Source organism: Coregonus clupeaformis, chromosome 33 (genome assembly GCF_020615455.1).
Source record: "Coregonus clupeaformis isolate EN_2021a chromosome 33, ASM2061545v1, whole genome shotgun sequence".
Lineage (NCBI taxonomy): Eukaryota > Metazoa > Chordata > Actinopteri > Salmoniformes > Salmonidae > Coregonus > Coregonus clupeaformis.
In genome coordinates this window covers 22568227-22592668 of record NC_059224.1, presented here as the reverse complement: position 1 = coordinate 22592668, position 24442 = coordinate 22568227, and the positions used below count along the sequence as shown (strand labels likewise).

The 24442-nt window shown below is 43.5% G+C and overlaps 3 protein-coding genes across 5 annotated transcripts; 1 reads left to right on the top strand and 2 right to left on the bottom strand.

Annotated features, from left to right (window-relative positions):
* Positions 1–1021: 1021 nt before the first annotated feature.
* hebp2 (heme binding protein 2) lies at positions 1022–12152 on the bottom strand. The gene is made up of 5 exons (XM_041861125.2): positions 12031–12152; positions 11709–11844; positions 11446–11581; positions 1599–1779; positions 1022–1406 (listed from the first exon to the last, which is right to left on the bottom strand). Exons 2-5 carry the CDS (start codon positions 11784–11786, stop codon positions 1223–1225), a joined length of 579 nt encoding a protein of 192 aa, XP_041717059.2. The 5' UTR covers positions 11787–11844; positions 12031–12152; the 3' UTR covers positions 1022–1222.
* A 1533-nt stretch (positions 12153–13685) lies between these two features.
* kif25 (kinesin family member 25) lies at positions 13686–23468 on the bottom strand. 3 transcript variants are annotated; one of them, XM_041860380.2, is made up of 16 exons: positions 23005–23093; positions 21063–21333; positions 20746–20811; positions 20166–20294; positions 19710–19851; positions 17227–17330; positions 17006–17106; positions 16580–16619; positions 16381–16448; positions 16150–16224; positions 15664–15807; positions 15363–15539; positions 15043–15197; positions 14454–14711; positions 14154–14309; positions 13686–14042 (listed from the first exon to the last, which is right to left on the bottom strand). In XM_041860380.2, the coding sequence occupies exons 2-16, from the start codon at positions 21129–21131 to the stop codon at positions 13891–13893; spliced, it is 1836 nt and encodes a 611-aa protein (XP_041716314.2). In that variant the 5' UTR covers positions 21132–21333; positions 23005–23093; the 3' UTR covers positions 13686–13890. The 3 variants fall into 3 exon arrangements, with proteins under 3 accessions (XP_041716314.2, XP_041716316.2, XP_041716315.2); XM_041860382.2 differs by lacking the exons at positions 21063–21333; positions 23005–23093 and adding an exon at positions 23355–23468; XM_041860381.2 differs by lacking the exon at positions 23005–23093 and having other exon boundaries at positions 17021–17106; positions 21063–21508.
* ccdc167 (coiled-coil domain containing 167) lies at positions 23056–24328 on the top strand. Its single transcript, XM_041860383.2, has 4 exons — positions 23056–23190; positions 23481–23575; positions 23655–23707; positions 23853–24328. Exons 1-4 carry the CDS (start codon positions 23143–23145, stop codon positions 23957–23959), a joined length of 303 nt encoding a protein of 100 aa, XP_041716317.1. The 5' UTR covers positions 23056–23142; the 3' UTR covers positions 23960–24328.
* Positions 24329–24442: the final 114 nt, after the last annotated feature.

Sequence of the window (24442 nt, the reverse complement as noted above, 5' to 3'; positions counted from 1 at the left end):
AGGCCAGTCAAGTTCTTCCACACCATTTCTGTATGGACCTCACTTTGTGCACAGGGGAATTGTCATGCTGAAACAGGCACGGGCCTTACCAAAACCGTTGCCAAAAAGTTGGAAGCACAGAATTGTCTGGAATGTCATTGTATGCTGTAGCGTTAAGATTTCCCTTCAAATGGAACTAAGGGGCCTAGCCCGAACCATGAAAAACAGCGCCAGACCATTATTCCCCCTAAACCAAACTTTACAGTTAGCACTATGCATTCGGGCAGGTAGCGTTCTCCTGGCATCCGCCAAACCCAGATTCATCCGTCTAGACTGCCAGATAGTGAAGCGTGATTCATTACTCAAGAGAACGCGTTTCCACTACTCCAATCCAATGGCGGTGAGCTTTACACCACTCCAGCCGATGCTTGGCATTGCGCATGGTGACCTTAGGCTTGTGTGCAGCTGCTCGGCCATGGAAACCCCTTTCATTAAGCTCCCGACCAACAGTTATTGTGCTGACGTTGCTTCCAGAGGCAGTTTGGAACTCGGTAGTGAGTCTTGCAACCAAGGACAGACGACTTTTACGCGCTTCAGCACTCCCGTTCTGTGAGCTTGTGTTGCCTACCACTTCGCAGCTGAGCCATTGTTGCTCCTAGACATTTCCACTTCACAATAACAACACTTACAGTTGACCGGGCAGCTCTAGCAGGGCAGAAATTTGACGAACTGACTTGTTGGAAAGGTGGCATCCTATGACGGTGCCACGTTGAAAGTCACTGAGCTCTTCAGTAAGGCCATTCTACTGCCAATGTTTGTCTATGGAGATTGCATGGCTGTGTGCTCAATGTTATACACCTGTCAGCAACGGGTGTGGCTGAAATAGCCGAATCCACTAATTTGAAGGGGTGTCCACATACTTTTGTATATATAGCACAGGAGGTTGGTGGCACCTTAATTGGGGAGGACGGGCTCGGTGGTAATGGCTGGAGCGGAATAGGTGGAATGGTATCAAATACATCCAACACATAGTTTCCATGTGTTTGATGCCATTCCATTTGCTCTGTTCCACCCATTATTATGAGCCGTCCTCCTCTCAGCAGCCTCCACTGATATATAATGTATCTGGTAGGAACTACCTCTATACTAGTCCATGCCTACACTAATCCAATACTTCTAAATAAATGAGGCGTGTTCAAGTGCATACTTCGGGGAGAAAGGCAGGGACCACTTTGAATCCTTACTACGGCTCTGTCTTCTGGAGGATCCAGACCTCATTTCTACGGTTGACTAGTTTGAAGGGGCTGTCATAGCCACAGACGTAGTAGGGAATGTCCTTGTAGCACGCCCCGTCCCTCTGGAGGCTCTCTAGCAGATTCAGAAGCTCCTCACGACTCTTCTGCATGTTGTTGAAACCCCCATACGTCCTGCATGGAAAGTCAGGGAGCATAAAGAAGGATATATTTTATGAGGGAAGGAAAGAAAAGGATACTGGTGCCGTGGTCTATGGTCTACTACTCACAGATGTGTTCATGAACACTAACTGCTGGCCTTATACTGCCTCACATTTCAAACGCCAGCAGCCGCTATTGTGAGTGAAACCTGTATTGGTCCATTACCTGACAAACACAGTGAACTCCTTTCTGTTCTCCAGGAAGACATCTGGGTCGCTGGGCTGGGGCGGGTCGGCCTGGTGCTCCTCTGGGATGTAGAAGGACACTGTGAAGGTGGTCTCACAGGCCGGGCCAGCCCCAGGGTCCACCAGACACGTCACTGGAGCGGTCATCTCCACTTTCTCCTCTGAGAGACAGGGAAAACACACACAAGCCAATGATAGATGGCCTGATATTCAACACATAACCAGGACCTGGCACAGGCAGTTAGACTGTGGGTATGACTGAGACGCACACACACAGTGACACAGATAGTGACTCCCTAAGCTTAATACTGGCCATGTGTCCCTCACATACAGACAGATGGTAAGGATATCACATGTTCTAAATAGAAACTAAAGCCACACCTGCCCTATGTACAGTGGGGAAAAAAAGTATTTAGTCAGCCACCAATTGTGCAAGTTCTCCCACTTAAAAAGATGAGAGAGGCCTGTAATTTTCTTCATAAGTACACGTCAACTATGACAGACAAAATGAGAAAAGAAATTCCAGAAAATCACATTGTAGGATTTTTTATGAATTTATTGGCATATGATGGTGAAAAATAAGTATTTGGTCAATAACAAAAGTTTCTCAATACTTTGTTATATACCCTTTGTTGGCAATGACACAGGTCAAACGTTTTCTGTAAGTCTTCACAAGGTTTTCACACACTGTTGCTGGTATTTTGGCCCATTCCTCCATGCAGATCTCCTCTAGAGCAGTGATGTTTTGGGGCTGTCGCTGGGCAACACAGACTTTCAACTCCCTCCAAAGATTTTCTATGGGGTTGAGATCTGGAGACTGGCTAGGCCACTCCAGGACCTTGAAATGCTTCTTACGAAGCCACTCCTTCGTTGCCCGGGCGGTGTGTTTGGGATCATTGTCATGCTGAAAGACCCAGCCACGTTTCATCTTCAATGCCCTTGCTGATGGAAGGAGGATTTCACTCAAAATCTCACGATACATGGCCCCATTCATTCTTTCCTTTACACGGATTAGTCGTCCTGGTCCCTTTGCAGAAAAACAGCCCCAAAGCATGATGTTTCCAACCCCATGCTTCACAGTAGGTATGGTGTTCTTTGGATGCAACTCAGCATTCTTTGTCCTCCAAACATGACGAGTTGAGTTTTTACCAAAAAGTTATATTTTGGTTTCATCTGACCGTATGACATTCTCCCAATCCTCTTCTGGATCATCCAAATGCACTTCAGACGGGCCTGGACATGTACTGGCTTAAGCAGGGGGACACGTCTCGCACTGCAGGATTTGAGTCCCTGGCGGCGTAGTGTGTTACTGATGGTAGGCTTTGTTACTTTGGTCCCAGCTCTCTGCAGGTCATTCACTAGGTCCCCACGTGTGGTTCTGGGATTTTTGCTCACCGTTCTTGTGATCATTTTTGACCCCACGGGGTGAGATCTTGCGTGGAGCCCCAGATCGAGGGAGATTATCAGTGGTCTTGTATGTCTTCCATTTCCTAATAATTGCTCCCACAGTTGATTTCTTCAAACCAAGCTGCTTACCTATTGCAGATTCAGTCTTCCCAGCCTGGTGCAGGTCTACAATTTTGTTTTTGGTGTCCTTTGACAGCTCTTTGGTCTTGGCCATTGTGGAGTTTGGAGTGTGACTGTTTGAGGTTGTGGACAGGTGTCTTTTATACTGATAACAAGTTCAAACAGGTGCCATTAATACAGGTAACGAGTGGAGGACAGAGGAGCCTCTTAAAGAAGAAGTTACAGGTCTGTGAGAGCCAGAAATCTTGCTTGTTTGTAGGTGACCAAATACTTATTTTCCACCATAATTTGCAAATAAATTCATTAAAAATCCTACAATGGGATTTTCTGGAAAAAAATTTCTCAATTTGTCTGTCATAGTTGACGTGTACCTATGATGAAAATTACAGGCCTCTCTCATCTTTTTAAGTGGGAGAACTTGCACAATTGGTGGCTGACTAAATACTTTTTTTCCCCACTGTACTTACTGCCCATATGTCACATGCCCTAAACACACAGAAATATGATAAACAACACCCTCGTAAAAAGATATGTGCACCTGCTGTCACTTGAGACACACGTTTTCCTTCTTTAGTTAATATAATAATGTGACTGGATTCAGGAAGCTGGGCATTTGGCACTAGTTTGAATTATTATGATTTCTTTTGCAGAAATGCCTTGAACATGTGACCTTTCCTGTGGCAAAATAACACACTTGTATGTGATCTGTAAATACAGTACTTAAGCTCACAGAGCTGTGGGTCAAATCCTTTAAGTGTACAAAACATTAGGAGCACCTGCTCATTCTATGACTGACTGACCAGGTGAACGCCATGATCCCTTATTGATGTCACCTGTTAAATCCACTTCAAGCAGTGTAGATGAAGGGGAGGAGACAGGTTAAATAATACTTTAAGCCTTGAATGGAGTATGGTAGTAGGTGCCAGGCGTAGGGCTGTTACGGTGAACGTATAACCGCCACACTGGCGGTCACAAGTCATGATTGCAGTCAAATTCCATGTGACCGTTTAGTCACGGTAATTACAATTGAAGCCAAATACATTTAAACTCAGTTTTTCACAATTCCTGACATTTAATCCTAGTAGAAATTCCCTGTCCTCGGTCAGTTAGGATCACCACTTTATTTTAATTGTCAGAATAATAGTAGAGAGAATGATTTATTTAAGCTTTTATTTATTTCATCACATTCCCAGTGGGTCAGAAGTTTACATACACTCAATTAGTATTTGGTAGCATTGCCCTTACATTTTTTTACTTGGGTCAAACGTTTCAGGTAGCCTTCCACAAGCTTCCCACAATAAGTTGGGTGAATTTTGGCCCATTCCTCCTGACAGAGCTGGTGTAACTGAGTCAGGTAGGTAGGCCTCCGTGCTCGCACACGCTTTTTCAGTTCTGCCCACAAACTTTTTATAGGATTCAAATCAAATCAAATTTTATTGGTCACATGCGCCGAATACAACAGGTGCAGACATTACAGTGAAATGCTTACTTACAGCCCTTAACCAACAGTGCATTTATTTTAAACAAAAAAAAGTAAGAATAAAACAACAAAAAAGTGTTGAGAAAAAAAAAGAGCAGAAGTAAAATAAAGTGACAGTAGGGAGGCTATATATACAGTAAAATAAAGTGACAGTAGGGAGGCTATATATACAGGGGGGTACCGTTGCATAGTCAATGTGCGGGGGCACCGGCTAGTTGAGGTAGTTGAGGTCAGGGCTATATATACAGTAAAATAAAGTGACAGTAGGGAGGCTATATATACAGGGGGGTACCGTTGCATAGTCAATGTGCGGGGGCACCGGCTAGTTGAGGTAGTTGAGGTCAGGGCTTTGTGATGGCCACTCCAAAACCTTGAATTTGTTGTCCTTAAGCCATTTTGCCACAACTTTGGAAGTATGCTTAGGGTCATTGTCCATTTGGAAGACCCATTTGCAACCAAGCTTTAACTTCCTGACTGATGTCTTGAGATGTTGCTTCAATATATCCACATAATTTTCCGTCCTCAGGATGCTATCTATTTTGTGAAGTGCACCAGTCCCTCCTGTGGCAAAGCACCCCAACAGTATGATGTTGCTACCCCCGTGCTTCACGGTTGGGATGGTGTTCTTCGGCTTGCAAGCCACCCCCCTTTTCCTCCAAACATAACGATGGTCATTATGGCCAAACAGTTCTATTTTTGTTTCATCAGACCAGAGGACATTTCTCAGAAAAGTACGATCTTTGTCCCCATGTGCAGTTGCAAACCGTAGTCTGGCTTTTTATGGCGGTTTTGGAGCTGTGACTTCTTCCTTGCTGAGCGGCCTTTCAGGTTATGTCGATATAGGACTAGTTTTACTGTGGAAATATATACTTTTGTACCTGTTTCCTCCAGCATCTTCACAAGGTCCTTTGCTGTTGTTCTGGGATTGTTTTACACTTTTCGCACCCAAGTACGTTCATCTCTAGGAGACAGACCGCGTCTCCTTCCTGAGCGGTATGACGGCTGCGTGGTCCCATGGTGTTTATACTTGCGTACTATTGTTTGTACAGATGAACGTGGTACCTTTAAGTGGCGCAGTGGTCTAAGGCACTGCATCGCAGTGCTAACTGTGCCACTAGAGATCCTGGTTCAAATCCAGGCTCTGTCGCAGCCGGCCACGACCGGGAGACTCATGGGCGGCGCACAATTGGCCCAGCGTCGTCCAGGGTAGGGGAGGGAATGGCCGGCAGGGATGTGGCTCAGTTGATAGAGCATGGCGTTTGCAATGCCAGGGTTGTGGGTTCGATTCCCACGGGGGGCCAGTATAAAAAAAAATATGTATTCACTAACTGTAAGTCGCTCTGGATAAGAGCGTCTGCTAAATGACTAAAATGTAAAAAAAAATGTAAATGTACCTTCAGGCGTTTGGAAATTGCTCCCAAGGATGAACCAGACTTGTGGAGGTCTACAATAGCGGGTCAGAAGTTTACATACACTAAGTTGACTGTGCCTTTAAACAGCATGAAAAATTCCAGAAAATTATGTCATGGCTTTAGAAGCTTCTGATAGGCTAATTGACATTACTTGAGTCAATTGGAGGTGTACCTGTGGATGTATTTCAAGGCCTACCTTCAAACTCAGTGCCTCTTTTCTTGACATCATGGGAAAATCAAAAGAAATCAGCCAAGACCTCAGAAAAAAATGTTAGACCTCCACAAGTCTGGTTCATCCTTGGGAGCAATTTCCAAACTCTGCAAAACATGACTTAGTACTTGGTGGCAAAACCGTTGTTGGCAATCACAGATGTCAGACGTTTCTTGTAGTTGGCCACCAGGTTTGCACACATCTCAGGAGGGATTTTGTCCCACTCCTCTTTGCAGATCTTCTCCAAGTCATTAAGGTTTCGAGCCTGACGTTTGGCAACTCGAACCTTCAGCTCCCTCCACAGATTTTCTATGGGATTAAGGTCTGGAGACTGGCTAGGCCACTGCAGGACCTTAATGTGCTTCTTCTTGAGCCACTCCTTTGTTGCCTTGGCCGTGTGTTTTGGGTCATTGTCATGCTGGAATACCCATCCACAACCCATTTTCAATGCCCTGGCTGAGGGAAGGAGGTTCTCACCCAAGATTTGACGGTACATGGCCCCGTCCATCGTCCCTTTGATGCGGTGAAGTTGTCCTGTTCCCTTAGCAGAAAAACACCCCCAAACCATAATGTTTCCACCTCCATGTTTGACAGTGGGGATGATGTTCTTGGGGTCATAGGCAGCATTCCTCCTCCTCCAAACACGGCGAGTTGAGTTGATGCCAAAGAGCTCGATTTTGGTCTCATCTGACCACAACACTTCCACCCAGTTCTCCTCTGAATCATTCAGATGTTCATTGGCAAACTTCAGACAGGCCTGTATATGTGCTTTCTTGAGCAGGGGGACCTTGCGGGCGCTGCAGGATTTCAGTCCTTCACGGCGTAGTGTGTTACCAATTGTTTTCTTGGTGACTATGGTCCCAGCTGCCTTGAGATCATTGACAAGATCCTCCCGTGTAGTTCTGGGCTGATTCCTCACCGTTCTCATAATCATTGCAACTCCACGAGGTGAGATCTTGCATGGAGCCCCAGGCCGAGGGAGATTGACAGTTATTTTGTGTTTCTTCCATTTGCGAATAATCGCACCAACTGTTGTCACCTTCTCACCAAGCTGCTTGGCGATGGTCTTGTAGCCCATTCCAGCCTTGTGTAGGTCTACAAACTTGCCCCTGACATCCTTGGAGAGCTCTTTGGTCTTGGCCATGGTGGAGAGTTTGGAATCTGATTGATTGATTGCTTCTGTGGACAGGTGTCTTTTATACAGGTAACAAACTGAGATTAGGAGCACTCCCTTTAAGAGTGTGCTCCTAATCTCAGCTCGTTACCTGTATAAAAGACACCTGGGAGCCAGAAATCTTTCTGATTGAGAGGGGGTCAAATACTTATTTCCCTCATTAACATGCAAATCAATTTATAAAATTTTTGACATGCGTTTTTCTGGATTTTGTTGTTGTTATTCTGTCTCTCACTGTTCAAATAAACCTACCATTAAAATTATAGACTGATCATTTCTTTGTCAGTGGGCAAACGTACAAAATCAGCAAGGGATCAAATACTTTTTTCCCTCACTGTATATGTTTTGATAAGGTTTGTATCACAACTAGTGGCCAAATAACTTCTTAAAATTAAGCACATTAATCCGATTTATAACAGGTGTAGAGCCTAACTGGCATACATATGAGCACAAGCCCGAAAAAAAAAGGTGAATTAATATTATGATTGTGCCATTATACAATACATAGCCTACTGCATATTACGCATTGCAGAAAAACATACAACAAAACTGATTTATGATGTCTTTGATACATCATTAGTCTAGCCTTTGAGTGTGAACTGTATTATTATGCATACTGGATGGACTGGTTACCTTATGCTACACTCCAAAATGTATATCCATGAGTCTGGGAGAGAACATATAGTCATAGGCGATGCTGTTGGTTAATTGACATTACCTTTAGCTACAGAATCTCTCACCACCATGCATTTCTATCTCCTCCTCTTTCTCCTTTATTCCATTCTCGAGCGCGCAGACGGGCTGTCAACAGTTTAGTGAAATATGTTTAGTTGCGAAAACATGTTACTATCGATGTTCCCGAACAGATTTCACTTGGTTTCCCAAATTAAGCACTAGGGTAGTTGCAGGAACAAGGTTGGAGAGCCCACGGCATACAGTTTGGATGGAATATCACCTGTCGGGCAGCGAGAGCATGCTCCTCAAACAATGGTAATGCGTGGAGTGAATTAAGTGTTCTTGTATTAATTTCTCAGCTGCTCATATTAAGCACATGCTCCGCTATAAAACCGAAGTAGCCTACAAAACGGAACGGCGGGAAAGCTTGAGGCCTCTATTCCCTATTTGAGTCCATACAGAATACATTTTTCCCCCTGCCCCTGTTCCTGCCCATTCGATAATGGCCCATTCTAAATCAAAACTAATTTGACATATTAGTAAAGACAAGATTAAATTGAGAATAGTCATGGGTGAAAATGACTTGAGAGAACAGCTGAGCAGCCTGAGGCAAGGAACAGAGCGCAAGCTTTTTTGCTTCTATCTCAAATCATCAATAGCTGATTGTCGCACCATGCAGCCCATATACAGTGCATTCAGAAAGTATTCAGACCCCTTGACTTTTTCCACATTGTTACGTTAGAGCCTTATTCTAAAATGGATTAAATGTTTAACAATCCACATAAATCTACACACAATACCCCATAATGACAAAGTGAAAACAGGTTTAGAAATGTTTGCTAATTTATAAAAAATAAAAACAGAAATATCTTATTTACATAAGTATTCAGACCCTTTGCTATGAGAATCGAAATTGAGCTCAGGTGCATCCTGTTTCCATTGATCATCCTTGAGATGTTTCTACAACTTGATTGGAGTCCACCTGTGGTAAATTAAATTGATTGGACATGATTTGGAAAGGCACACACCTGTCTATATAAGGTCCCACAGTTGACAGTGCATGTCAGAGCAAAAACCAAGCCATGAGCTCGAGGGAATTGTCCGTAGAGCTCTGAAACAGGATTGTGTAGAGGCACAGATTTGGGGAAGGGTACCAAAAAATGTCTGCAGCATTGAAGGTCCCCAAGAACACAGTCACCTCCATCATTCTCAAATGGAAGAAGTTGGGAACCACCAAGACTCTTCCTAAAGCTGGCCGCCCGGCCAAACTGAGCGATCGGGGGAGAAGGGCCTTGGTCAGGGAGGTGACCAAGAACCCGATGGTCACTGACAGAGCTCCTCTGTGGAGATGTGAGAACCTTCCAGAAGGACAACCATCTCTGCAGCACTCCAACAATCAGGCCTTTATGGTAGAGTGGCCAGACAGAAGCCAGACAGAAGCCACTCCTCAGTAAGGCACATGACATTCCACTTGGAGTTGCCAAAAGGCACCTAAAGACTCACAGACCATGAGAAACAAGATTCTTTGGTCTGATGAAACCAAGATTTAACTCTTTGGCCTGAATGCCAAGCGTCACATCTGGAGGAAACCTGTCACCATCCTTACGGTGAAGCATGGTGGTGGCAGCATCATGCTGTGGGGATGTTTTTCAGTGGTAGGGACTGGGAGCCTAGTCAGGATCAAGGGAAAGATGAATGGAGCAAAATACAGAGAGATCCTTGATGAAAACCTGCTCCAGAACGCTCAGGATCTGGGGCGAAGGTTCACCTTCCAACAGGACAACAACCCTAAGCACACAGCCAAGACAATGCAGGAGAGGCTTTGGGACAAGTCTCTGAATGTCATTTAGTGGCCCAGCCAGAGCCCGGACTTGAACCTGATCAAACATCTCTAGAGAGACCTGAAAATAGCTGTGCAGCGACACTCCCCATCCCACCTGACAGAGCTTGAGAGGATCTGCAGAGAAGAATGCTTGTAGCGTCATACCCAAGAACACTCGAGGCAGTAATCACTGCCAAAGGTGCTCCAACAAAGTACTGAGTAAAGGGTCTGAATATTTATGTAAATGTGATATTTCAGTTTGTATGTAGATTGATGAGGGGGGAAAAAACGATTTAATCCATTTTAGAATAAGGCTGTAAAGTAACAAAATGTGGAAAAAGTAAAGGAGTCCGAATACTTTCCGAATGCACTGTATGTTTTGATTTCTAAGACATTCTAAAGATTGTATCATTCACAAGTAAAGTGGCCAAATAACTCTAAATCTAGCATATAGGACCTGTTTCAAGTGATCACTTTTACACTCAATATAGCCATGTCATATGCGCACTCGCTCCGTGATGTAAAACATATCCATTCATCATATAAAATGAAATAATGGCACGGGACTTATAAGCATATCTTGTCAGCTAAATAAACTAGCCTACAGCCTATGGCATGGAGCATAGCCAGATAAGATACAGTAGGCCAACTCATATTCTGTTCTTCTTAAAATACATTTTCTTCGTATCATGTTTCTTTAGACCTGACTAAAATAAATAATGGATTTATTGTGAAGGTGTATTTTACATTAATTTATTAGACTTTTTTTTATGTAGATGTTCCAAAGGAGCACATCAGCGGCTTGTATGTGTGGAGGCCTGGAAATGCTAAATGTGTTTGTTAATTAACGGTTAATTACCGTGAGACCAGCAGGCTTTTGCATAACAATAACCGGCTGACAAAATTTCATGACTACCACAGCCCTAGCCAGGCGCACCGGTTTGTGCAACGCTGCTGGGTTTTTCACACTCAAGTTTCCTGTGTGTATCAAGAATGGTCCACAGCCCAAAGGACATCCAGCCAACTTGACACAACTGTGGGAAGCATTGGAATGAAAATGGGCCAGTATCCCTGTGGAATGCTTTTGAAACCTTGTAGAGTCCATGCCCCAACAAATTGAAGCTGTTCTGAGGGCAAAAGGGGGTGCAACACAATATTAGGAAGGTGTTCCTAATGTTTTGTACACTCAGTGTATATTTATCCAAAGGGATGTAGTCATGCTTTGTCCTGGAAATCGAATTCACTATCCTGGCGTTGCACAGCATCATGCTCTACCAACTGAGCTACAGTTGAAGTAGCCTAACACCTAATGACTGGAACTGTGGCGGCAAGTACCTTAGTGGTTAAGAGCGTTGTGCCAGTAACTGAAAGGTCGCTGATTCTAATCCCCGAGCCGACTAGGTGAAATATCTGTTGATGTGCACTTGAGCAAGGCACTTAACCCTAATTGCTCCTGTAAATCGCTCTGAATAAGAGCGTCTGCTAAATGACAAAAATTAAAATAAAAAAAATAAAGTGTGACTCACTGTTGTGGTTGTTGCCCTGGATATAGTTGAACAGGCGTCGGAACCCAGTGTTCATCGCAGCCTCCTGCTCCATACCAGTCAGAGTAGTGCTTATCCAGTTGGTAGTCTGATAGGTACGGACCTCATAGTCTGGAGCCTGAAACCCCACCACGGACACAATTGGAGGATAAAAAGTACTAGGTGTGCTTGTTGTAACATTGCACTTGTTCAACAAGAAAAGGTTTGTCAATATCAAAGCTGAATGGGTACCAAGAACCACCAACCTTATTCTCCTCGTTAGGTGTAAACTTTGGATTCTGCAAACCAGTCGAAAACAGAGCTTGTCCAATTGTTTTCAGCATTGTGGGAGGTTTCTGATCAGTCCTAAAGTCCTTCTCATTCAATACTTGATATTCACAGCTAAAGAAAAAGGTACAACTATGATAAAATACAGCTTCGCTGATCATACGACAAAACAACTATCGTTTACAATCAATAATTCACACCCCGTTCCTAGATACCGAAGTCAATGTTCACCACATCAAATTGCCTCTCCCCACAACCAGGTAGCTAGCTAGCTAAAGAGTCTTAAACGACACTGCTTACCTTCTTCGAAACCACTGGTGTGTCAACGTGCTAACTATGTATTTAACGTTTTTTCTGGATAGAAATGACAAAGTGGTCAAAAGTTATGTTTCATAACAGGGAGGGCGAGGTCATTGGGGGAGTGGCGCGTTTGTTGTTATAAAATCTATTTGGTCACATGATATTTACGTAGCTACGACAGAAATACGTGAATCCTGATTGGCTCCCCAGAGTTTTGTAAGCAATAAAATACAGTAAAGGACTAAATGTGTTTATTCAAGTTTTTAATGTAACAAAAATACATGTAACAAATATCGAGGCTTCCAAACACTAAAATAAGTGCATGGTTTATAAGAAAGGCATTAAAAGCAAGCCCACACATTTATTTAACAAATATATACTGAACAAAAATGTAAACGCAACATTCAACAATTTCAACGATTTTACTGAGTTAGAGTTCATATAAGGAAATCAGTTAATTGAAATAAATTAGTTAGGCCCTAATCTATGGATTTCACATCACTGGGCAGGGGCACAGCCATGGGTGGGCTTGGGAGGGCATAGGCCCACCCACTTGGGAGCCAGGCCCACCAACTGGGGAGCCAGGCCCAGCCAATCAGAATGAGTTTTTCCCCACAAAAGGGGTTTATTACAGACAGAAAAAGTCCTCGGTTTCATCAGTTGTCCGGGTGGCTGGTCTCAGAAGATCCTGCAGGTGAAGAAGTTGGATGTGGAGTTCCTGGACTGGCGTGGTTACACAAGGTCTGTGGTTGTGGGGCCGGCTGGACGTACTGCCAAATTCTCTTAAACGACGTTGGAGGCGGCTTATTGTAGAGAAATTAACATTCAATTCTCTGGCAACAGCTCTGGTGGACATGCCAATTGCACGCTCCCTCAAAACTTGAGACATTTGTGGCATTGTGTTGTGTGACAAAACTGCACATTTTAGCGTGGCCTTTTATTGTCCCCAGCACAAGGTGCACCTGTGTAATGTTCATGCTTTTTAATCAGCTTCTTGATATGCCACACCTGTCAGGTGGATGGATTATCTTGGCAAAGGAGAAATGTTCACTAACAGGAATGTAAATCAATTTGTGCACACAATTTGATAGAAATAAGTTTTTTTGTGCATATGGAACATTTCTGGGATATTTTATTTCAGCTGATGAAACATGGGACCCAAATGTTGCATTTTATATTTTTGTTCAGTATAAGCCTTAAAGCCTGTGATTTACCATTCTTCAGTCTAAGATTGTGCACACAAAAAAATAAAAATTTGAAACTAGCCTAAATTATTTCTCCATCTATTTAAAAACCAAGGGAAATACTGCATCTAAGAATCAATTCTACAATATAAAATAGTTGGTCAAGTACATATTGTATACTATTTGGGAGGACATAAAGAGGGGAGATAGATTTAAATTATTCATAATCTGTCAAACTAAATATTTTAAAACCAACCCAATTTGGTGTTCAAACAGCTAGATAAACATACAATTGTACATGTATAAGTAAAGCAACAAGATAAGTTACTAAATAATATATTTACATAAATATAACATTTACGCCACAGAGCCCACATGTAACTATTTTCAGCCTTCACTTGATGTTAGGGTTGCAAAATTCCTGTAACTTTCAATAAATTGAAATCCCGGTTGGAGGATTCCCAGAACCAGGAGGGAATAAGCAGAAACCTCCAACCAGGATTTCTGGAAAACCTGAAAGTTCCAGGAATTTTGCAACCCTACTTGAGGGGAACCTCTGTTCTACCCTTGACCATCCCATCACAGCCTTGGACCTTTCTCCCCTCTCTCCCCTTTCTCCCCTCTCTCCCCTCTCTCCCCTTTCTCTTCTATACTCCTCTGCTCTGCTCTCCTTTCATTACTTCAGTTTGAGGGCAATGTTCTTCCTGCGAGGGGTATCTTTTTGGACCTGGCGAGCCCGCGTGCCGAAGCCCAGAGACTGTAGAGACTCAGTCATATACCTCTGGGTGGGAGAGACACACAGCATCACCAGCAGCTTCGCATCCCCACCTATTGGAGAAGGAGAAGAGGATAGAGAAGAGAGGGGAGAGGAGAATGGTTAGTCATTATCAACTGCAGTCAAGGAAAAGAACAAACTGTCTGTGTGTGTGTATGTGTTACCTATGGCGTCCTGCAGTAGGTGTGTGAGCTTGCTGTTTCTGTAGGGCACATGTGGCCGTTGCTCTGCCAGAGCTCCCAGTACGTCAGACAGAGCAGACAGACTGCGGTTTATACACGACGTCTCCCACAAGGCAGCGCCTGTCACCCCTGACATACCTACAGTTACACAAACACACGTCCAAACAGTTACACACACAGCATGCACATAGTCATCCCCCCTACACCACCGGACAGAACACTGTTGCTACACAACAATCACAGACCATGGTGGATGAGTTTGGCATTGTTTTCACGACTCACCCACACACTCGCTACCTGCAAGGTCCACCAGCTGTAGTTTGGTCCTGAAGGGAGCCTGGGCGGTGCTGGCTCTGGGGGAGGGGCAAGAGGAGTGAATGGGAGAGTGGCTGGGGGAGTGGTAGGGCGAGGAGGAGGAGCTAGTGGAACGCTCGTCCCCCGATTGGCGGGCCATTGGGTTGGCACGGCGACAGCGGGGGCTCCACCACTCCTTCTGGGCCTTGCGCTGCATGTCTTTCTTGACGCTTTGCAACCTACGAGCTAGACAGCACAACACCACAAACACAGTCAATAAAGGAATATAGCGGCAAGATATCATGGCAAGAAATCAATCAATCAATAGCACTAAGACATTGTGTTACACTCGCTACCTGCAATTGCTTGTCCATATATATATGTATATATTCTTAAATCCCATTCCTTACTAGTTTTGTGTGTATTGGGTATATGTTGTGAAATTGTTAGATATTACTTGTTAGATATTACTGCACTGCTAGAAGCACATGCATTTCGCTACACCCGCTATAACATCTGCTAAACACGTGTATGTGACAAATACAATTTGATAATCAGATATGTTTGTGTGTCTCACCCAGAGCCAGTGCGTTGGGGCTCTTGGAGGAGACAGTGAGGGTGACTATGAGATGAGAGCGTGAGGAGTCTCTGTGGACCAGTGTAGGGCAGCGAGCCCTCAGCCTCAGAACAGAGCTGATCAGCTGCATCACATCTGCTGAGCTTCTCACCAACCTGGAAGGAGAACACAGTCAGTCAGCAATACTTCAACTCACATAAATCTCACACACACACACAAACTTTCACTATTCTATTACCAATCCCATAGATATGGCTCTGTACATAATTACTCACTCAATTAATCACTCACACACACACAAACAGTAAAGGACCACTCACACGTAGGAGAGTGAGGGCACCTCGCTGGTCCCTGTGCTGGTAGTGATGACATCTCTCTTGGCGCCCATGGCAACCCCGTCCTCGTCTTTAGCCAGCAGGTCCAACACCTCGTTGTTGTACACCTCCACCACAGACACCTCCACTGTGTGAGTCTCAGCAGGCTTCTCCGATATCAGCCTGTCAGATAGCACACACACATACAAAAATACACAAGTATAGCTCCTTCTCTCATCACCCTAACGCCAGTATAAACACCACACTTTTTATTCTCTCTCTCTCTCTCTCTCTCTCTCTCTCTCACCTGAAGAGTTCAGTGGCTGCTTTGGGAATAACGCCTTGCCGGGCCTCCCCCTGTGGTCCTGAGTGGTCCTCAGCCTGGGAGCCGATCATGGTGTGTGTCTTCCCACTACCTGTCTGTCCGTACGCCATGATGCACACGTTATACCTGACCGAACAATAGGAGAATCAGTCTGTGAAATAAACACTTGCTGTTTCTATTAACTCAGCTGTTTGTTATTCAGACGTCGTCTCACTGGATTTATTTCCTCATTCTGCTTCGCTCCATTTAATAACGTTTCACATTGTCTGCTTTGCCTCTGGTCCTGATCAATGGAGCGTTCTATCACAACACTAATTCTCTGAGGCAATCATATCTACTGTATATAGGAGGTACACGGTGTAGGCTTTTAAAATATATTTTAGAGTTCTGAGATGCTGTGAGGGAGGCAATACAATTAAATTAGCGACCAGTGTTTCCCCTCAGCAGCACAGGGTCATATTAACTCACCCGTCCAGCAGAGAGGTGAGGAGAGGCTTCACTTCCTCAAACACAGCATCCTGGGAGTCCTCAGGACAATGCACCCTGTCAATCACAACACCATGGAAACACATGCTTGATAAGCTTCATACATCTGAAGCTGTGACACATACTACAATACAACTGCTGACAGAATGTAAATATAGAATAGCAACAATAATCAAAGGACAGTTATTATCATGTTATAACATGTTATAATACCTCTCAAACTCAAACATCTTGTTCAACCCCGGGTTCCCCATTCTAGTACAATTCACAACAACTGTATCCTGAAAAACAGGCAAAACAAAATAAATGAAATAGGTGAGGCAGGCAGGCGATTTCAGAATGACTCATTCAACCCAATCACAGACCTAACAATAAATCAGACCTTTAACTAGATGAAACTGCATGTACTCACATCATTAACTGCCTGAACCACCTCTTCTGTTGTAGCAGGCCTGAACAGAAAACAATCATGACTATTATAAAACTGTACAGTTCTAAATTGCTGTTACTAAGAGGATGTTAAATGCACTAATTAAAGGGATACTTCAGGATTTTGGCAATGATGCCCTTTATCTACTTCCCCAGAGTCAGATGAACTAGTAGATACCATTTTTATGTCTCTGTGTCCAGTATGAAGGTAGCATGCTAGTACATATCCATTGACTTCCAGTCATTGCACTAACGCTAGTTAGCATTGGCTCGAGAAACTACCTCTAACTTCCTTCATACTGGACACAGAGACATAAAAATGGTATCTACTAGTTCATCTGACTGTGGGGAAGTAGATAAAGGGCATCATTGCCAAAATCCTGAAGTATCCCTTTAAAATATACAGTACTTTATGGGTATTAACCCTATTGCTAATGTTGATCCCTGGCCATCATCAAAGGGAAGGACCGGACGCACTCTGCAGTGGACCCTGATGTTCCCCCGTAGCTCCTGAAGAGCAACAATGAGAGAGAAAGAAAGAGAGTGAGAGAAAGAGAGAGAAACAGAGAGACAGAGACAGAAAAGGGAGGAAGTCACTGTAGACTATTAAAATATAGTCAAGATCCTCACCACCAAGGTGTTGTGAAGTATCTTCCTCCTCTCCCTCTCAGTCCTGCTCCGCTCCTTCTCCTCCTGTAGAGAGCGCTCTAGAGCCTCCACCTGAGCCTGCAAACCTGAGGACAGATACACAGATAGAGAACAAGATAATAACAGCACTATCATATATAATAACCAAAGGGCAAATGATGAGGTCTTTTTTTGTTGTTGCTTCAATGGTGTTGCACAAGCCGTGACCGTAACATCATCCATGTGCCAGGCTAAGCCACTCAATGCCTGGATTGTAGACTGTCATGGTCAAAGCATATTGATACAACAGTAGCTAAGATAAGGAGAAGTATGTCCATAATTAAGCGCTGCTCTGCCTTCTTAACAACACTATCAATAAGGCAGGTCCTACAGGCCCTACTTTTGTTCAGTAGTGTGGTCAGGTGCCACAAAGAGGGACTTGGGAAAATTGCATTTGTCTCAGAACAGGGCAGCACGGCTGGCCCTTAAAAGTACATGGAGAGCTAACATTGATGACATGCATGTCAGTCTCTCCTGGCTCAGAGTGGAAGAGAGATTGACTTCACCACTGCTTGTTTTTGTGAGAGGTGTCGACGAGCTGAATGTACCGAGCTGTGTGTTTGGAATACTGGCACACAGCTCGGACACCCATGCATACCCCACAAATAATAATAATATAATATGCCATTTAGCAGACGCTTTTATCCAAAGCGACTTACAGTCATGTGCGCATACATTTTTACGTATGGGTGGTCCCCGGGGATCGAACCCACCACCCTGGCGTTACAAGCGCCATGCTCTACCAATTGAGCTACAGAGGACCACAAGACATGCCACCAGAGGTCTCTTCAAGGCCAGAACGGACTATGGGAGGCGCACAGTACTACATAGAGCCATGACTACATGGAACTCTATTCCACATCAGGTAACTGATGCAAGCAGTAGAATCAGATTGTTTTTTTAACAGGTAAGAATACACCTTGTGGAACAGTGGGGACTATGAAGAGACACACACACAGGCACATACACACATACATATAGACACTCACTCTACACACACGTACACATGGATGTTGTATTGTAAATATGTGATCGTGGAGTAGTGGCCTGAGGGAACACACTAAATATATTGGGTAAAGTGTTATGAAATATAATGTCATGTAATATTTTAAATTGTATATAACTGCCTTAATGTTGCATGACCCCAGAAGAGTAGCTGCTGCCTTGGCAGCAGCTAATGGGGATCCATAATAAATACAAATACCAAATGCAATGTCATACCATGAGAAACACAAATAATTGGGCCTAGTCCAGGTAAGACCTTTTGACCCAAGTCCTTAATCTCAGTGGACACATGGACACACCCACTCATACACTCACACGCCATGCAATTAAGCAATCAAAGGGATACAAGAACTCCTGGAATCCTCTGGACGACATGACAGACAACCTGACATCAAACAAGCGAATGGTGAACTCTAGTCTCAAGAGCCAGACCTCCTCACTATTCTTTACTATGACATGTAACTAACCTCCTCTTAGGGAATGCAAACTACAGCTACAACAAGCAGAGTAAGAGCTAAGGAAAGAGATCCTCTCCTGCTGCTGATGGTTATTGTATTTGACATGTACTGTTCGTGAGCTAAGCCTTAGGGGTTATTTGTGTTCTCATTGTGCCGGACTTACAGGGACAGTTGATGGATTAATCAAAGTCATTGTTTTGATAGGAGGCTGGGTAGCCCATCTGACATCCTTCCTGAATGAAGGGTAGCTCGAGATGCAAGTGCATGGTCCAACCCAGGATATTAATTTTTTTAACAGAGAATTCGCAACAGCAAAATATGAATCCATTATCTAAAAATTACATGAATAATGCTTAATATATTGTAATAAATGATACTGGTTCATAAATACAATATTTGTGCCTAAAAGCTGACTGATTTGGGATCAGCGCTACTACCTTACACCTACATAAACTATTTCAAGCCAAACAACAAAACTGACCCTGGTCCTGTGGTAAACAAAGCCAATAGGGTCAGGTATATATAGGCTAGGGGCTTTTCCCACAGGCCCAACAGACAGCCAGGTTTAACCAAGTCACGTGGGATAAGTTCCTCAAGCCCAACAGAGAGCTTGTCACCATGGCAACCAGGTGACGCAGAAGAGGACAGGCCACACAACCTTGCCGAACCTCGCTGACAGAGTCGTATTGGAGGGCTGGGTGAGGGAGGGGTTAGAGGGGGAGAGAGGATTATCCCCAAGGTAACCAACCTCTTAACTACGGCCTAGGGGCACGGTAAATAAGATACTTGAGAATGGGAGAAAGAGAGCGAGAGAAAAAGAGAGAGAAAAAGAGAGAGAAAAAGAGGCAAGACAAAGGGAGTGAGAGAATGAGAAACAGACAGAGAAGCAGAAGTACAAGGGGATAAGAGTGACACACATCGATTGAGTGATGTCATAAATCCGACCACAGATAGTCTACTCACTGTGCACGTCATTGCCATGGTGGCCCTGGAGGGCGGAGCTGGCTTGGCCGACTTGCTCCAGCAGCAGCCTGCTCTGGTTCTCCAGCTCAGTGGCGAAGTTCACATACACCGCAAACACCTCTCTCAGGTCCTGCTTCAAAATCTAGAATAACACACAAATAATACCATGAATGTGTGTTTGTGTGTTCGTGTGTGTTCAGGCCATCACTCACTCACACACACACACACACACACACACACACACACACACACACACACACACAAACAGTAAAGGACCACTCACACGTAGGAGAGTGAGGGCACCTCGCTGGTGCCTGTGCTGGTAGTGATGACGTCTCTCTTGGCGCCCATGGCAACCCTGCCCATGGCAACCCCAATGGACACCATGTTGGCCTTCCTCCTCTGAACTAAACCAAACCAAACAATACTGCTGTGCAACTCTGGCGTTGTATGTACCTGTACTTCAGACAGAAGTTTGGCCAGGGCAGACTGGGTGCTTTGCTGCACAACTCTCTGGTGCTGCCAACGCTTCTGGGCTTCTGCTTCTGCCTCTTCCGCATGATCCCGACGAAGTTTCCCCAGACACTGGAGAGGGAGAAGAGGGTAAGAAACCATCATTACCAAGACATACAGTGACAAGTCACCAGTTTGACATCCGAAACCCACTTTTTGGTCCAGGAAGGACGTAGTAAATAAAAAAATTAACCAGCCACTCAGACTTTTTACCAGCATTTGGTTGGTGGCTAGTGTTCATTTTATGCCTCCATACTGGGCCCATTTCGGAGCTATCCATGAAGTGAACATTGACAGGAAACGTGTTAAACAAGCAAAAATAACATGTTTATATATTGCTTTTTACACAGTTCTTAAACTCTAATTAAATTATGCAGACAGTAAACTTATCCATCTGTGGCACCCAATGATGTGCTTAAATTGGGTACCACGACCTTTGCTTGGCTACCTACACAATGGGCACTGACTGGGGTGTTAAAATATCACAGTCAATTAAAATGTATTCTCCAATGACTCAACTCACATCGGCGAGCCTCAGGTGAAGAATGGCATTTTCAGTCTCCAACTCCAGAATGCGTTCTTCTTTGCTCTGGAAACGTTCGGGACAGATTAGCCAACGCTGCTAGTTTATTGACGTTGTAAAGTCAGTGAGGTTTATCTGATTCCATTTAAATTCCTTTACTAAAGATAATAAATAAAATAGGCCTTGTAATTAATCGAATAGTTATTATAGCTTACTAACTAAACGATTAACAATTGTTCTCACAAAATAACTGACAGTCGTTTTAGCTTCACCTGTCATACCTGTTGAATTTACGCTAAATGAAAAAATAGACATACCCGCAGTTTGTGCTCCAGAAGGTGCACTTGGTGCGCAAATATCTGGTCTCGGTTTATGAAGAGTGGCATTTTAATGAATGGGAGAAAACAATTTAAAAAAACTACTAATAAAGAATATCTTTATGAGACTGGGCTGCGTTTTCGCAGATCAGATAATGCGATTATGCACCGCCAACACTCTCCAAGCAGCTCTCCATCCGCGCGTACTTAGTTGGCGTCCCCTTGTCCTGAGAGACGTGCGTTCCGATTGGTGCCATGGGCTTTTGACAGGCTGGAGAGAAATATCAGCAACAGTATTTTAATGTGAACATTTGGTGGGTAGGATATATCCCTTGGGTTTCATAATTTTTCTCTCGCATGTCAAAGTCTGAATGTGTGGATTAATGATAATCCTAAATCCTAAATCCTGCTGGCACAGTTGAGTCTTTCATCCTGCATCTCAAGGACTGCGGTCAAGTGAGCCGACACTCGCAAAACGCAGTCAAGCCACCACACTTCAGTTTACGCCTGAATTTGGTGCGCAAATACACCATACTTTACGATATCCCGTGTTTTCCAAATACACAATACTTTACGATATCACATGTTTCTGGTAGGGGGACTGAGTTGGATGCACTCGCATGCACAGATAGAGACGATAGCTACAAAATAGTTATATTACAGTGAACTTTGATGACCCCTATGTAAAAACAACAAAATCACAAAAAATGGCTGGTAGACTTTATTTTTGTGTGCCACTAGTAGATCATTAATCCAGTGTGATGACTATTGCATACCAGAAAATGCCCATATTATGCCATTTTAAAGATGTTTTGTGACTTGTGCCACTAGTAGATACATTCTTGTTTTGGCCTATTATAGTGAACTTTGAGGTATTATAATTCAATTTTAACGCAGCAAAAATGGATGGTAAACACTTTGTGACATGTGTGCCACTAGTAGATCAATAATCCATTGTTATTAACATTGAAAAGCATAACATGCCCATATTATGGCAGCTACAAGATTGAAAAAACACTGTAGTTTAATGTGTATTGTAGCTGGCATAATATGGGCATGTTATGCTTTGCAGTTTTAATGACAATGGATTATTGATCTAATAGTGGCACACATTTCAAAATATGTTTTTTTGGACATAAGGTTCATCAAAGTTTACTGTAATATAATTACTTTTAATAAAAAAGAAAGATAAGGAATGTGAGGAGAGACCAAGTAAATGTAGTTATTAAAAATATATATAAAATCAAATTCAAAAAGCACTCGCATATCTGAGCTATCTTTTTTGCAGGTGCATGGTAACAGTTGAATAAGGTGAGAGAGAAAAAGAAACCCGCACACTGCTCTTGCTAGTATCACTGCTCTTTAATAAGCTTTACGTATCGGCTTCAAAGCCTTCGTCAGAGCTTTTGTGAGTTTTTTTAAATTAGCACTCTTTAAGTAGACATAGCTCCACCCACATCCGTTTAATGCATCGAATGGGATTGGAGTCTAGGGAAAAAAGTAAAACAGCACCCCCGGTTGGCTACTGCAGCCTCACTCTACTCTACCCGTGAAATCAAGGTACTTTTTGATAAGGCAAGAAAATGAAATAAACGATTTGGTATCGTGGAAGATTTAATAAGTGTGCTTCAAACTGTTTGCTTGAAACAATTTGTAGCTCACGTCTCTATCTGTGCATGAGAGTGCGTCGGACTCAGTTTCCCTACCCGTTACCGTAAAGTGTTGTGTATTCGCGCAGCACAATTCAGGAGGCAACTGAAGCGCGAATGGCTTGATTGCGTTTTGCGTGTGTCGGCTCAATTGACTGCAGTATCACAAGGGGCATCACTGGCAACAATACTATTTGATACATCATACGCACAGCTGCTCTATAATCTAGATTAAAAGTGCAATAGTAGCCTACATTAAAGAATGGTTTGAATCGCATGTGCGTAACATTCACCTCGTGCACTATCCCCTATACTCCACACAGCTAGGGGTGGCATTTTCCGAGATTAGATCCTCCTCTCGCAGAAACCCCAAGAAGAAGAATTGTTGTACTCGCGGCAGGTCGTTTATTTTGGTGTGTTTTTCTCACAAAATGACAAAATCGAAGGACAAGAGAGAGAAAGTCAGCGTTGCTAGCGAGGTAAGACACGTTACACTAGTAACTAGTAATTTGATGGTTTCTTACGTCACGTGGCATAACGTTACATTGCTCTGGAAATTGCAAGCAAGATAACTAACGTTAGCTAGCTAGCTACGTTAACTAACAAGCTTCATTCAGACATTGGATACCATGCGTGAGCTCACCTTAGCAAGAGAGGAAGAGGCGAAGTATATTGCTACCATATTAGGGAACCATGTTTGCGACAATTCACAGGTGTCACCCAATGTTATGGCCAGAGATATTTAATCATCGATATGTCCCCTACACAGATTGATCGTGTTGAGGAGCGACGGTTGCGATGTCACGACAGTATCGAGAGGGCAGAGTTCAGACGGCGGCGCGAGGAGCTCTCTGATCAAGACAGGTGATGATAATGGTGACAACGATTCTGATAATGATGACGGTGATGAAAGCACAATTCCTAATCTCCCTCTACTCGACAGACAATCGCTGGAGGATGAAATGACGATAATGAACGAAAGGATGCAAAAGTATGGTAAGGAAAACGTTTGTTTCATAGAAAATGTGATACACAATTCATATAGTAGAATTGTAGGATAGGTGTTATTGTGAAACTGGATCCTGAATGAATGATGTGTGTGTGGGACATTATGGACTGACCCTTGTTCCCTCTCATTTAGATAAAGAGCTGGAGGTGTTGAGAGGAGAGAACAGGAGGAATATGATGCTCTCTGTTGCTCTATTGGCTGTCAGTGCTCTCTTCTACTACGCCTTTATCCACTACTGAATATGAATGAACTCATCTTAGCACAGTTGACTGTGTTATGTTACATCTTCATCAGGACCAAAGACTGCTTTGGCAGCTAAAAGCCTTCATGCAGCCATTTGTGCAAATTATACGGTGACATTCGGGGGTCTCAAGTGAAAGTCACCCAGTAAGATACTACTTGAGTAAAAGTCTAAAAGTATCTGGTTTTAAATGTAGTTAAGTACAGTGGTGGAAAAAGTACTCAATTGTCATACTTGAGTAGAAGTACAAAGTAAAAGTAAATTCGACACATACAATTCCAGACTGCACGATAAAAATACATTTAAAAAATAACGGTCAGCCAGGGGCACACTCCAACACTCAGACATAATTTACAAACACAGTATTTGTGTTTAGTGAGTCCGCCAGATCAGAGGCAGCAGGGATGACAACGCGTTATATTGATAGGTGTGTGAATTGGACCATATTGATGTCCTGCCTGAGCATTTCAAATGTAACGAT

Excerpts from the sequence above, each read along its gene's own strand:
- hebp2 (XM_041861125.2), bottom strand. The coding sequence starts at position 11,786 with ATGCTGAAAACAATTGGACAAGCTCTGTTTTCGACTGGTTTGCAGAAT. Across the intron at positions 1,780-11,445 it reads CCAGGGCAACAACCACAACA|AGGAGAAAGTGGAGATGACC; the intron begins GTGAGTCACACT and ends CCTGTCTCTCAG. Across the intron at positions 1,407-1,598 it reads GAGTTCACTGTGTTTGTCAG|GACGTATGGGGGTTTCAACA; the intron begins GTAATGGACCAA and ends CTTTCCATGCAG.
- ccdc167 (XM_041860383.2), top strand. The coding sequence starts at position 23,143 with ATGACAAAATCGAAGGACAAGAGAGAGAAAGTCAGCGTTGCTAGCGAG. Across the intron at positions 23,191-23,480 it reads AAGTCAGCGTTGCTAGCGAG|ATTGATCGTGTTGAGGAGCG; the intron begins GTAAGACACGTT and ends TCCCCTACACAG. Across the intron at positions 23,708-23,852 it reads CGAAAGGATGCAAAAGTATG|ATAAAGAGCTGGAGGTGTTG; the intron begins GTAAGGAAAACG and ends CCTCTCATTTAG.
- kif25 (XM_041860380.2), bottom strand. The coding sequence starts at position 21,131 with ATGCCACTCTTCATAAACCGAGACCAGATATTTGCGCACCAAGTGCAC. Across the intron at positions 17,331-19,709 it reads CCATGGCAATGACGTGCACA|GTTTGCAGGCTCAGGTGGAG; the intron begins GTGAGTAGACTA and ends ATCTGTCCTCAG. Across the intron at positions 16,620-17,005 it reads ATAGGGTTAATACCCATAAA|GCCTGCTACAACAGAAGAGG; the intron begins GTACTGTATATT and ends TTTTCTGTTCAG.